General features: G+C 68.8%; 1 protein-coding gene across 1 annotated transcript in view; it reads right to left on the bottom strand.

Annotated features, from left to right (window-relative positions):
- The window catches only part of LAMA5 (laminin subunit alpha 5), a 45,867-nt gene extending 33,256 nt beyond the window's left edge, over positions 1-12,611 (bottom strand). The window contains exons 1-2 of the mRNA XM_072735420.1: positions 12,270-12,611; positions 7,997-8,149 (exon numbers count right to left, since the gene is read on the bottom strand). Of these exons, the coding sequence (XP_072591521.1) occupies positions 7,997-8,149; positions 12,270-12,596 (480 nt within the window). The 5' untranslated portion in view covers positions 12,597-12,611. The remainder of the gene's footprint in view (positions 1-7,996; positions 8,150-12,269) is intronic.
- Positions 12,612-14,156: the final 1,545 nt, after the last annotated feature.

Here is a 14,156-nt window from a genome sequence, read left to right as displayed (position 1 = left end):
AGGACGGGGTCCCCACCCCAGCCGCACCCCGGTCACCCCCCTCATCGTCCTCGGGGCTGACTCAGGACCTGCCTCTCCCCCTGACCGGCCCCCGGCCACCGAGGCCCCCTGTGGTAGACACACTGGGGAATGAGCCCCCTCAGAGCTCGGTCGGGGGGAGCCTGCCAGCCCAGGAGCTGGAGGCTGGAGCGTCGCAGGCGGAGGGCACGTCGGGGCAGCCCCGGGCAGGGGAGGACGAAGCTGCGTCCTGTCCCTGGCCCCAGGGGGTGCTCATGGCTGCCTCTCACCCCCTCCTGACCAGAGGTCAGCATCCCCGACGCCCCTCTGACTTGTGCCCCGGGGGCTTGGTGAGGTCCCTCCTCTGTCGACCACCCCCGGCCCTGCAACCTAGCAGGCCTTAGCCTTGGCCCCCCAGCCCCATCGGGCAGTCTCCTCACGGAAGCCCCGACTGTAGCCCATCCACGCTGCATGTGCCGAGGGGTAATTAAGGGGCCCTTCCAAGAGGCGGCTGCCCCCAGAGGCTGGAGCACCCTCCCAGGCACCAGAACTGGGCTCTCGCTGCCAAAGATACCCCTCATCCAGCTCCCTGGGGATGTGGCACACGGCCAGGGGTTCTCCCATCAGCGCCCAGAGCCCCCAGCCCTGGGCCACAGATCCCAGGAGGGGCCCCAGGTCACTGGGAACAGTCCACTGCCTGGATGACGAGGCCGGCCGGCTGGGAGGCCCACCCTCACATGGCCAGCCGTGCGTGTCTGCTGTGCCCTGCACGCACACTTCCGGGGGTGGCATCCCAGCACCCGCCCCAGCCTCAGCCTCCGGACACGATGACCTCAGGGGAGGGACGGTGGTTTCCAGGCCCTGCAGCCCTGAGGGCCTGCGAGTGCTGCCCCCGCCCCCAGCCCTCTGCCCCGAAGCCAAGAGAACAAAGCAGGCAGGCCACCGTCCAGGCTGGGCCCGTTTGGGCTCCAAGGAAACCAGACAGGGAAGACAGCGGGGTTCGGGACACCCCCGGTCTGCACTGGGAGGGCTCTCAGGAGGAGTGGGAGGTCCCAGACACGGGCACACACAGTGGGCCAATGTGCCACCTCGGGGCCAGGGAGGGGCGCCCACACCCCCGCCCCACTCCCAGGGGCACCCCCAGGTGGGTAGTGAAGTGTGCACCAGCCTCAAGGGTGACATCAGGCTCCAAGCCCCCCACTGCACCCTCTGTGGGGCCCCACTGGCCCCAGGTACAGGTCCTCTCTGGCACCTGCTGCCCCAGACGAGCTGGGCCGGTCCCAGAGCATTGGGGCCTCTTCAGGGCTGCCTGAGGCCCACAGTCAACCCCCAGCTCCCCTCAACCTGAGGCCTCTGTGGTCATCCCAGGAGAGAAGGCGAGAATGGGGTGTGGGGGAGGGAAGGTCCCGGGCCCCTGACACGCCCGTTCTGAGTCTTGCCCTTCCCAGAAGGCCTGGCGTCTGCAGAGACAGGCCCAATTCAAGCCAAGAGCCGCCTCTGGGGGGGCCTGGGGGGGGGGGCACAAGCTTATTCAGCCACAGCCAGGCTCTGAGGTCATCATCCATGTAGCCCTGCCCATTGGGGGAGGGGCTTCAGGGCCTGGGGGTACAGACCCTACACCCAGCCTGGCACCCTGGCTACCCCTCAGGCACTACTGGGAGCCCCGGGGCCCGCAAGGGGCCCATATGCCAGGACGGGTGTTTAGGGGCGCACAGCAGGGCAGGGCCTGGGCGTGTGCGAGACGCCCACAGGCTGCTCTGGGGGGGGCACAGCGGTTAGGCCCCTGCCAAAGCCCCGAGGAAATGAAAGGTTCCCGCCGAGCCCCCGGGGACCCGCCCCCGCCTTTCCCCGAGCGAGGCCACCGGGCTGCCCCTCCGCTGGCCAGCGCTGTCCCTCCCCCGGGTCGGCGGCTGGTCGCATTTTTCCCAGCTGAGAGCACTTGCACAAATATTGATTTGAACGCACTGATAGGGCAGCACCAGGGCGGCAGGGAAACGTCCGCCCCCGTGCACAGCACCCTGGGACGCTTGGAGGGAAGGCCCTGCGTCCACCTGTCTGCCACCCAGGCACCGGTCTGTCACAGAGGGGCCCGACACGGCCACCCCCACGCACCCGGCGGTCCCCTCCTGTCCTGCGGTCCCGGCTGCCAGGACCGCACGGCCGCCCTGGACGTGACCTGGGGTGCGGAGCGGCCCCGGCCTCCTGGACTCGGCCCTCCCCCACCGGCCCGCCTGCTCAGCTCCGCTGCCAACTGGGGCTGACCTTTCCCGCTGCTACAAAGTTCTGTGCAGCAGGAAAAAAATGTCTTTTAAAGCAAAAGCCAAACAAAAGCCTCTCGAGTTATTTTTAAAAATCTGGCTATTTTGGGGGCCGGCACGTCTCCAGCACAGCAGCCGGACCTGCCTCTCGGCCACCGCACCCCCGGCCCCCACACCCAGCCTGGCCACGGAGGGTCAGGCCTCCCCGGGAGGGGGACAGGCCCTGGAGACCGCTGCCTGATGGGGGCTGGGGCCAGGGCAGGAGGCCCAGAGGGCGGGGGGCTGGTTCCCAGGCATCGGGGGGCTGTGTGGTCCTGGCTGTCACTTCCCCTCCTGGGACAGAGGCAGAAGGAAGACAAACAGCAGAGGTGTGTGGCTCAAGGACAGTGCCTCTCAAGGTGGTGTGATGGCTCCAAGGGCCCCCAGCAGGCGGACACCACCTACCGGGGGGGGGGGGCAGCCACCCGGCAGGGGTGCCGCAGAGGCCCCGAAGCCACCCCGCACCTCTGCTGCGGAGCTGGCAGCGGAGAGGGGCAGTGTGCGGGGCCAGGGCCGGGTTCTGGACGAGGGGAGAGCCCACGAAGAAGACTGGTGCCACGGGCCCCGTGGGGGTCTCTGACGCCCCCAGGGATGGGAAGGGGTGGGGGGGCAGCTGGTCAGCAACCTCGTGGCCTCAGGCGCCCATATCACCAAGGGCGGGGCCGTGGCCGGCACACCCCGCCCTGGCCCACCTCGGGGCTGGGGAGACCCGGCCGGCCCTCGTGCCCCGGTCCCGGGGGAGGAGGGAGCCCGCCCCCTCCGCCGGGCTGGGCGGTGTGAATCACCAGGCGGTCTGTGACTCAGCCCTGGCCCCACAGGAAGCAGGGCCCGTGCTGATTCCCGGGCCGGGCCAGGGTCCCAGGCTGCGGCCGGGGGGAGGCAGGAAGCCCCTCCTAGACCAGGCGTCCGGGCTTCCCCTTGGAGTGAGCCCCGGGGGCACCCAGACCTCCTGGGTTCCGCCCCAGACTGTGGGACCACCCTCAGGGCCCCTGCCCCAGGTGTGCCCACCTCCCAGCACAGACCCCATCTGGAAACCCGGGCAGCGACGAAGACAAATCGGCCGGCAGGGCCGGGGCAGGCGCGTGTCCTCCAGCCCCTGCTGCCTAAACAAGCACAGCCGGCCGCACGCCGCGACGGGATCTGCACGACGGGATCGGGGCCCTGAGCACAGGCTCCTCGTGGACCGGCGCCAGGAGGGGCAGGGGGTGGGAAGCCACCGCGGGCAAGAAGGCACAACTGGGACACGCGGAGGATGCTCGGTGGCTTCAGGGCTCACTCTGCTGGTCGAGGTGCCCGGCGCACAGGTGTGCACAGCAGGGTGGAGAGGTGGCGGGGACCATGGGGGGCCTCCGACAGGTGTGTAGGACCCACTGGGAAGAGTGGAAGACAAGTGTCCTGCATGGCTTAGCACCTCGCCAGCACTGGGCCGGGGGCCATTCAGGGACACCCCCCTCCCCCTGCCCTCCAAGGGCTGTCTCAGGCCTCCAGCATTGAAGGTTTCAGGCCCGGCCCCAGCCCCGGGCTCCATGTCCTGTCCCCTCCTCCCTGCAGCCTGGCCCAGGTCAGACCAGATGGTCAATCCTGGGCCACAGGAAGTAGAGTTTATCCCAGGGGGAGCCCCCAAACCTAAACAATTTAGTCTCAGCGAGTGATCCTGCTGGAGACCAACGCGTGGGGTTTGAAACCCAGAAAACAGGAGGCTCTGGGGGCCGCTAGGACCTGGCGGGGACACAGGAGGTGGCAGGGAGATGTGTGTGCCCAGGGTGAGGAGAGACGCTGGGACGGCCGCGTGCAAGCGTCGCACGGATGAGCCACGCAGGGCAGGGGACAAACGGCCCCCAGGCCTGGGCACAGGGGGCTCCTCTGGCCCCTTGTCTTCTGAGCAAAGGGTCTTGCTCATTTTCATGAGAGGTGGGCCTGACCTGGGGACTTCTACCCCAGGGACGCCACCAGGACCCCCAGCGTCCTCTCCCAGGGAGCCCAGCTCAAGGGCCCACGTCCGGTCCAGCCCCCGCACCTGTCCTGGCTCCAGGGGCTGCGTAACCAGAGCCTGGCCAGCCTGGGCCAGACTTCCTGCCACTTCCCTTGAACAACCCCGCTGACGCTGCCAGGGTGGTGGCCACATGGCCGCGTGCCCAGCTGGGCCAGGACGCCAGGCCAGCGGCCGCAGCCTCCTGAGCCGGCAGGCCCGCAGGCACACCGGGACCCGGAGGCCTGCCCAGGGAGCCCCGAGCCGGCCGGCGTCCGAGGGTGAGCCGCCTAGACCCGGGGCGGGCAGGGCAGGGCTGCACGGGGATCCTAAGAGCCGGCAGCCAGCGCGCTCTGGGGCCCTGGCCAAGGCATGTCGCCCACACGCAGGGGCTCTCGTCCCCGCGTCCACAGGAGGCACAGCTCACACGTCCGGGCCGTGGCCAAGCCCAACCCTGGGGTCTTGGTCCTCCACACTCACTCAGTTTCCCCAAGTGCTGGGAGGGGCTCACCCGCCACCCACGGTCAGCAGCTGTGCCCAAGCTTTGCTCCCCGGCACCCCCATCTGGTGTCCTGTCTCCCTGCTGCCCCCCAAGCAGGGCACAGACTCCTGAGCGTGGCACTTCTAGTCCTCAACCACCCCGGCCTACCCCCCGATGCTGGGGCCCGGTCCCCCTCTGCCCTGCTCCCCCTGCCATACCTGGCCTCTCAGGGCTGAGACTTAGGGCCGCCCTGCCCCATCGTAGGGGAAGAACAGCTGGGGGGTCAGCACTCCCCACCTGAAGCCAGATGTGGGCAGTGTGCCTACGGCGGGCAGGTAAGGGGGGGACCGCCGGGGAGAGTCCCTCCCCCATGGCCAGGCCCCAGGGGATGTCTGCCAAGGGACGGGGCCCCCACCCCACAGCAAGCCCCAGCTAGCTCTGCCCAGCTCCTTAAGACCCCTGGGCAGGGGACAGCCCCGGTGGCACAGCGGTTTAGCCCCGCCTGCAGCCCAGGGTGTGATCCTGGAGGCCTGGGATCGAGTCCCATGTCGGGCTCCCTGCATGGAGCCTGCTTCTCCCTCTGCCTGTGTCTCTGCCTCTCTCTGTGTGTGTTTCTCATGAATAAATAAATAAATAAATCTTTAAAAAAAAAAAAAAAAAAAGACCCCTGGGCAGGGGGGGCGGGGGAGGAGGGGGCTGGGACCCCATGGCAGAGCCCCTAGTGGGGGCAGCTCTCATGAGCCAGGATCTACCCCGGGCAGTTAGAGATGACACCCCCCTTGCCCCGGGTACAGGGAAGGGGAGGCTCAGGCTGGCAGGAGGACCCAGGAGGACCCCCAGCAGGTCCCTGGGACTCCGTGTGGGGCCCCCTCCTGCACCCCCGGAGGAGACCCACTTCTGGGGCTGGCACCCAGCAGTGTCCGACCAACAGCCTGGTTCTCTCAGGTCTGAGGGTTCCCGGCCAAGGTCCACAGACAAGCAGGGCAGGGAGCCAAGGCCCGGGGCTCCCCATTGCCCGTCCCAGCCAGGACTTTACTCCCGGAGCCTCAGTTTCTCCATCTGCAAAATGGGAAGGAAGGCGGTTCCACCATCCCCTGCCTACCGTAAGACGGAAAAGACCACAGGGGACAAGAGGTGACTCAGGGCAAGAGGGAGCAGGCTCCTCGGGGCCCCCACAACCCAGGCAGACGGATACCTCGGGGACCAAGCCCCACCCTCCCGGTGCCCACTCATCAGGCACGAGCTGGGAGCTGTCACGCAGCCCACCTGCCCCCTTTCTGTTCTCCTGGGGGCAGGAAGGCCCCCTGATGCCCAGTGCCAGCTGCCTCCTCCCCCTTCCCGGGGAATCCGCTCCAGATCCCAGAACAAAGGCTGCTGGCTGCCCGCCACAGGGGGTGTGCCCAGACCCACTGCCCGCTCAGCCTCGCTTCCTGACCGAAGCCCAGCCCCACCCCAGGACCATGCCTCAGAGGACTGCCTGGCCCCAAAGTAGGAAAACCCCGTACGCGGCCAGGATCTCGGGCTCTGGCCCTTGGGCCGTGCTGGCCTGGCCAGGCCCCCCTGGCTCAGCCTGTCACCCCGTCTGCACCAGGGAGTGGGCTCACAGGTCCTGCCCTGGGGCCATCCTCAGGACACCACCAGACAAGGGGGTCCTGAGGGCTCAGACCCCGGTCACTACAAGGGCCACATTCTAGGCCCCCAAACACATCCCCTGGTGCTCCAGCCCCAGTGGTCTCTACTGTCCAGAACCTTCCCTGGTCCTCTTCCTACCCTACGTGGGGCTTCTCTACTCCCCAACAGGGCACCAATGGACCCAGTTTCCATCCCCAACCCCAGCAAGCAGGTGCACCCCGAAGGGACCTGTTGCTCCTCGATGGCTCAGCTCAGAGGCTACGAGCTCCCTTTCCACGAGGGTGGGGAGCATGTGGAAAATCCTCTGGGAGCCCGTCTCGGCAGGAAACATGCCCAGGAAGATTTCTGTCACCCACAGAGCTCGAAACTGGGTCCATCTGCCCTGCCCGACCCCACAGCATATCGGCGGGCAGGGGCTGTCCTCCCTTGTCCCCCAGCCCCATCCAAGCGGCCCCTAGAGAGGAGGCAGGGAGGGATGGGGGTGGAAAGAGACTCCGGGACTCCGGTGGGCAGAAAAAAGGAAGGAGGGGTGGGGGAGGGAGAGGTGGGTGGGTAAGTCGCTCTCCCTCCAACACAGCTGGAAAGGACCCGTCTCCCCTGCACGTCCTATCACAGTTGGGGTTGCCTCCATCCCAGTGAACCACCCGGTGGGCGTCTGCCTGTTGCTGAACCTCCATCCTGCTGTCGTCCTGATGGTGTTAGGAGAGGTGGGGACATTGCTGGAAGGATGGGCCCCGTGGGCAGATTTGGGGACCCCCTGCCCCTCCAGCCTGGGGCCACAGGCCTGGTGGGGAGAAGGTGGGCGGTGAGTGGCGCGGGCTCAGATCCCAGCAGGTGGCCTGGGCCGGGGATTAGCTGTTGCGCCCTAGGGAGAGGCAGCCAAAGTGCAGGGGGAAGGAGCTGGGTGGGGGGGCGGGGGGGCTCCCTGCCCGTGGGTCCCCAGCTGGTGGCGGGAGCGGGCCAGTGAGGGGGCTTCATGGCACCGGTTCTGACTCAAACTCAGTGAGGCACCGCAGGCCACCTGAACGGGAGGGTCCTGCAGGCCTGGTGGTGGCCACTCCCCGGCTCGGCCTCCTCGACCTGCCCCCACCGCAGCCCGGCGGCAGCGTGACTGCTGGCCCGTCCCTGCTGGCCTGTCCCTGGAGGGGCCCGGAGGCCACTGGGAGCAGGACGTAGCCTAAGGGAGTCCGACCTCGGCCACATCCAACAAGCCGGCTCCTGTGTCACTGAGAACCGCCTGCCCCCTCCCCCTGCCCCGGGGCGTCAAGGGCCAAGGGGCACACAGAGCCCAGGCCTCCCCAGGCGCACCTAACCCCAAGGTGCCCCCCCAGCGCAGGTATTCCAGGAATGTCCACTTCCAAGGCCGCCTCGTTCCTGGGGCCCCTCCCACGGCCGCCAGGCAGCGCCAGGCTCTGCGCGAAGGAATTCCTCCAAGTAAACACCCGGCCTCCCGCTGCCCCTCTCCCTAACCCTCTCCCTAACCCGCCCCATCCCTCTCCCTAACTCTCTCCCTAACCCACCCACCACCCCTCTCCCTAACCCCCACCCGGTGCACCGCTCCGCCCTCCTCCCCCCTGCACGCAGCAGGGGGAGCTCCGGCCGCAGGGGCGAGGACCCTACCTGGCCCAGGTCCAGCGTGACGTTGACCTCGTTGTACTCCAGTCCCCGGGACAGTGGCGGGCTCTGCCACCAGCGCTCCGTGCCGTCGATGGCATTGCTCACGGGGTGTGCCCTGTTGCTGTTCGCGGCTGTGCAGATGTCGCAGTACTGGCCCTGGGGGGTCGGATGGTCCAGGGTCACCTTCCCACCACCACGCGGGCCTCCACCGCCTCCCCTCGCCCACCGCTCCCCCGTTTGCTCGGCAAGCACGCGTCGAGGGCCCACTACATTCTGGACTCAGGGGATACGGCTCGGCTCGTGGGAAAGACGGCCACAGGCCCCGTGGGGGAAACGGGGAGCAGGGAAGGAGAGGAGCACCCTCTTTCGGTGGGAAAATCCCTGCGGGCCTCTTGGAGGAGGTGGCATCTGAGACCTACACTGCAAGTGGAGGGTGTGCTCCAGGCAGATGGGTTACCCCTGCGGGCCCGGGGCCGGGAAGAAGCGAGGAGCACACCCCACACAGCCCAGTGGCACCGCGAGGGACAGGGCCGCTCCAGGGGGACGTCACACTCCCGCACGGAAGGCCCGGGAGCACCAGGGTGGGAGCACCAGGCGGGGAGGGGCGCAGGTGGCTAGGACGGCAGGCCCCCTCCCCCACAACCCCGGTGGCAGGCTCCCGCCCAGAGCCTGGATTAGGGCCTCCAGAGAGTCGGAATTAAGCCGTTCCGGCAGCCCGTGGGGAGAGGCCCCGGAGTGGAGGCTGCCCAGGCGAGGCCTGGACCTCCCGGCTCTGGCGCTTCCGAGCCCTGGGACCAGGCCAAGTCACGGCTCGATGAGCCTCAGTGTCCCCATCCGAAGAGTGGGGGTAACGCTGGCACCTGCCTTGGCCACAGCAAGATGAACGGATCCCACACGGGGCCTGGCAGCTGCTTCTGTCACGGACCAGCCACCTGCTGGAGGCCTGTCCCTGGCAGGGAGGAGCAGGTGCTGGGAGCCCGGGGGTGTGGGGGGCAGTGGGGGCGGGAGGCAGAGCTGGGCCCTGGCCGCCCGCCGAGCAGAGGCCCAACCCCCACCCCGGAGGAAACCAGACCTGCCATCCCTCTGCACACAAAGGCAGCCCTCTGGGACTTGGCATTGATGGAGGCCCCAGAGGCCGCGTCTGGGAAATGTGGCTGCCCCACCCCTCCCGACTTCCCAGGGGGCCAGACCTCGTCCTAGGAGTTGGAGGTGGGAGCGTGGGAGATCCCTTGCTCCCCCACTCCCAGGCCTGGTGGCCACGGACACCCCACAACTGCACGAAGGCGGGTCTGCCCGGTGAGACCACATGCGCCGGCGCCGGGCACCCAGCCACCCACCCAGCAGGCTCCCAGGACCCCTTGTGCTAGGTGCTCTGGGTCGCCCTGTCTCAGACCTTGTTCCTGCCAGCGGGCTTTGGGCTCTCGTCTACTGTCCTGTCTCAGCTCAGATGTCACCTCCTGCGCAGGGGCCCAGTGCTCTAGACCACCCAGGCAGCTAACCCCCACACATCACCCTCCTTTCTTTATCCTATCACAGACCTGAAATTCTCCAGTTCTGAGTGATTCTCAATTTACTGCCCCCCCAGGGGCCTAGAGCTCGGGGGGAGCTGCCCCCCCTTTACCTTGCCCCCCGTGAAGCTGCCACACCTGGGGAGTGGAGCCGGGAAAGGAGCATACTCCGTGCAGGCTCTACTGCCTAGCTCGAACGTGACCCCCAGACCGGAAGCCGGGCTCTGGCTCCCAGGATAAACAGAGGAGGAGCCCAAGGGATTGCTGGAAGCACCACAAACATGGGTGTGAGCCATCAGGGGCCTGGGGGGCCGAGGGTGGTAGCAGACCTTACAGGACTTACAGGACGTGGGCCTTCCAGAAAACGCCGCCTGTGGTCAGACCCCTGACCCCCCAAGCAAGCCCAGGCGGAAGCTGGGTGCACGGGCCCAGGAAACTTTCTGCTCAGGCCCACCCAGAGACTCAAGGAGAAGTGCTCTAGTCCCCATGAAAGGTGACAGTGGGTCTCTCTTGGTGACATGGGCCTCCCGGCCGGCTGTCACCCTAATCAAGATCACAGTGGACAGTGCTGGGGAAACCAGGCTCCCTCCACCCTCCGCCACAGAGGGTCCTGCCAGGAACAGAGTAAGGAAATAGGGAGCAATGGTAAGGACATCCCCTCCCCGTGAGTCACCAGGCCGGCAGCTGAGCCCCCGACTTCCCCTGCGGGGCGCAGGGCCAGCCCGGAATTCCTGCAGTGCCCACCTGAGGCCACGGCCCTGCAATGTCCCCGGGGCCCTCTGTGTGCTCCGGGGCCCACAGGACCACTTCGCCCAAACAGCAGGCCCCACATGGGACGCCCTGCTAGCCTCTGCCCCCCTCTTCCGGGGGCCCAGGGAGCTGCCAGCCCCTCTGCTCAGGCCCCACATCCTCTGAGACCCCAGGCCCGTGCTAGCCCAAGACTGAGCTCCTGGGACACAGAGGACGTGGGCGTCACCTCCCCGGCCCCTCCTGCCCCAGCCCCCCGGCTCCAGCTGGGGCCTGGCGGCAGCGCCTTAAAGCCAAGACAGTGAGCAGGCCCTCTGCCCCCCGGGGCCACGCGGCTGTCCAGCTAGTGTCCAGCAGCTAGTGCCCATCCTTGCACACCTGGCGGCCTCCAGATGAGGGCCACAGTGGAAGCTTCCGGCTCTCCCCTCTCCTGCCCAACCCTGAGCTGTGGGGGCAGGGGTGCTGGTGCTCCAGGGCTTACTCAGGAGCACCCTCCCCCGTGCTCCCTCCCCTGTGACACCATGTTTGTCAGCGTCAGTCACTGGGTCAGTCACTGGGTCAGTTGCTAGGTCAGTCGCTGCGTCAGTCGCTGCATAGCCCGTGGCTTCCCGGGCTCCTCAGCCCAAGCTCACGGCCTCAGGTGATGCGGGATCTCGCACTGTGCCCATTTTGCAGGTGAGGAGCCGCACCCGTAGGGCAAAGCTCAGGAAAGGGGCTCTGGCCCCGGGGCCCCAGGCTGCTCCTCTAAACACAGTAAGGAAGCCCGCAGGGATCCAGGCGGCAGCGCTGGTGCGAGCTCAGAGAGGGCCCAGAGAGCCGGGAAGACGGGCCTCGAGGGCCTGGCCGGCCCCCCGTGCGGCAGCTCTGGACACCCCCACCCACACAAGCTCCTTCCCACCACCCAGACCCTCTGATGGCAGCTGGGTCAGGCTGTCACCACTTGCCCCAGCCGGCTCCTGGCCTGGCTGTGGGGGTTGCAGCAGGTGTCCACAGTGCAGCTTTCTGAGCCTCAGTTTCCCTATCTGAAATGTGGGCTTGAACGTCCAGCTGCGCTGGGCTCAGCCGGAGCACACAGGTGAGCCCATGGGCAGCATGGCTCTGGGGCGCCAGCTTCCCGCTCGGCTCAGCTCCTCCCCATGTGGCGGGGCCCAGGGCAGCAGGCGGGCAGGCAGTGCAGGGGGTCCAGCTGAGGCTCCCCCAGGATCACCCACCCTGGCTAATCCGCCTCCAAGTGCCCTCCTCCCCTCCCCCTGCCTCTTCAACAGGATGGTGGTGACTCAGGTTACAATTGCCTTGGGGCCCCCATTCTTTCTAAGGTTCAGCAGGGGTGGGGCGACGGGTCTAGTATGGGTGTGAAGGAGCCCCTGGCGCCGACACTGCCCCCCTCCAAGGGTAACCTAGGAGGCCTCAGCGGTCAAGGGGCCGCACGGGATCCCACACTCAACCGAAGTCCAGAGGGTCTTCACAGCCCTGCTGTTGGTCAGGTGTCCCTGCCAGGTGATGCCACCTAACCCACTCGCACCTACAGACTCATGGCCAGGTGGGCCCGCCTCCCGGAGGGTCTGCAGGGGTTGCAGCCCCATCTCCCCAGGGAGACTGAGGCCCACAGCACCGCCCCCCCCCTCCCCCCCGCCCCGCACCTGTGGGGCAGAGCTGCTGCCTGGGTCTGCATCTGCTCCCATCCCGGTTAAAAACACCCCTGCTGGCCTGGGGTGCGTCACCCCAGACGCGGAGGAGCCACTTCACCCTCTGCTGGGGCGGGAGAGCCTGCAGGTCTGGCCCCAGACTCAGCCCCGCGCCCTCCGCCCGGCAGGTCCCGGCCTGTCCCGGGCAAGGCGGGGCGGGCGCCCCCTCCCCCGCCGGGGTCCTTCACCGGGGCGCGCCTCCCTCGCGGCGCCGCCAGGCCGAGCCGGGTCCCCTCCGCGTCCCGAAGCGCGGGCCCGGGCCGGTCCGCACCTGGGCGCCCCGGCCAGGCCCCCGCCCCGCGTCCTCGCCCCCGCCCCCGCCCGGGCCGCGCTCACCTGGATGGTCTGGTTGGGGTCCCCGCCGGCCACCGGGCCGCCCACCAGCTTGCAGTAGAGGTCCTCGGTGGGGCGCGGGGCGCCGCGCGCCGAGGCCTCCTCCCCGCAGGTGGCCGACGCGGAGATGCGGGCGCCCTCCGCCAGGTTGAAGTAGGGCGGGTGCAGGCTGAGGTCGCCGCCCGCCGCCGCCCGCGCCCGCGCCGCGCCCAGCAGCGCCAGGCCCGCCAGCAGCAGCGCGCCCCCGCCCCGTGCGCCCCCGCCCCGCGCGCCGCGGCCCCGCGCGCCCCCCGCGCCCCCCGCGCCCCGCCGCGCGCCCGGCCTCGCCATCTTCGCTCCGGGACCTCGGCGCCGCGGGAGCCCGGCGGGAGTGCGGCGGCCGCTCGGCTCGCCCCGCCCGCGGACGCCAGGCCCCGCCCCGGCCCGCCCGGGCGCCCGAGCCCCGCGCCCCGGGGAGGGGCGGCCGCGGCCTTAACCCTTCGGACCCCGGCGCGCCGCCCGGGAAGGGGCACCTGCTGGCCCGGGGCCAGGCCGTGGGGTCGCGCCCTCCCGCGCCCTGCCCCGGCGGCCTCCCCAGCCCGCGGCTCCGCTCTTTGTCTCCCTAACTTCGGGCACCTCTTGGCGGCCGAGCGCCCCCGGCGGCCCCGGGGCGCGCGCTGCGGCGGGAAGTCAGGCCCCACCAAGGGCCCGGCCGGCTCAGCCCAGGCGCCTGCCCCGCGGGAGCCGGACCGCCCCGGGGCCCTCCGCGACCCTGTGCAGCCTCCCGCGGGCCCGGGGCTCGCTCTGCCCCTGCCCGGCCCCGGGTCGGCCCCCCGTGCAGGTGACGGTGCGCTCCCGCCAGCCTTGAGTGGCCTCGGGTGGGGGCCGAGGGAGTCGGAACTGCAGCGGGATGGATAGAAAGGCCCGGCTTGGGGACCCCATGCGTCCCTGGCTCCAATTCCTTCCTTTTTTAAAAACTTATTTTTTTATTTACTTATGTTAGACATAGAGAGAGACAGAGGCAGAGACACAGGCAGAGGAGAGGGAGAAGCAGGCTCCATGCCAGGAGCCCGACGCGGACCCGATCCCCGGACTCCACGATCGTGCCCTGGGCCAAAGGCAGGTGCGAAACCGCTGAGCCACCCAGGGACCCCCTCTGGCTCCAATTCCACCCTGCCAGCTCCCCCCTGCACAGACTCAGCTTTTGATTATTCTAAAATAGGGAAACGGATCCCAGGGCCTCGGACACAGGTGCCCACTGCAGGCTCCTGGGGCCAAGGGAGGATGCTCAGAGCCTGCAGGCAGGCGCCGGGCAGACGGGCTGCAAAGGACCCGCGAGCCCCTGAGCGCTGGGAGCCCGCCCGGGGGGGCCCAAGGTGCCTGTGCTTGGAGCCAGGGGCTCCACCATCTTCGGCGCCCTCCCGCTCAGAGCCACTCCCCCTGCCGGGCAGGCCCCCACTTGCCCGAGGATGCTTGGGAAATGACACAGGACCCAGAGGCTGGAGCTCAGGGTTGGGTCCCAGCTGTTTCTGCGTTTGGGGGGCTGTGGCCACTGGGTCTCCTCCCCTCCGGCTCCTGGCCCACAGCGGCCTCATGGGGAGCCTGGGGGGTGAGGGGGGCATGCGCAGCTGCTGGGCTGGCAGCTCCCCACAGTTCTCCGAGCTAGGCCAGCTGGGTGTTTGTCCCACGTGGGACCCCCGGGACAGGCCTGGTGGCGGGTGAAATGAGTGCATGGGGTGGTGGCCAGCTGGTCCCAGTGGGGTCCTGCGGCTGCAGCCCTTCCGGAGGGGTGCACCACCACCCACACCCCCCTGGCCGTCCTTGGCCTCTGGCAGGTCCTGCTTCTCAAGGAGCTGGCGGCCCTTTATGCTCTGAGTTGGGACATACGCAGTGGGGATGACCCTCCAGCCC

This window comes from Vulpes vulpes, chromosome 14 (assembly GCF_048418805.1).
Source record: "Vulpes vulpes isolate BD-2025 chromosome 14, VulVul3, whole genome shotgun sequence".
Lineage (NCBI taxonomy): Eukaryota > Metazoa > Chordata > Mammalia > Carnivora > Canidae > Vulpes > Vulpes vulpes.
The sequence above is the reverse complement of the archived record's forward strand: the minus strand, read 5'-3'. Positions and strand labels throughout refer to the sequence as shown.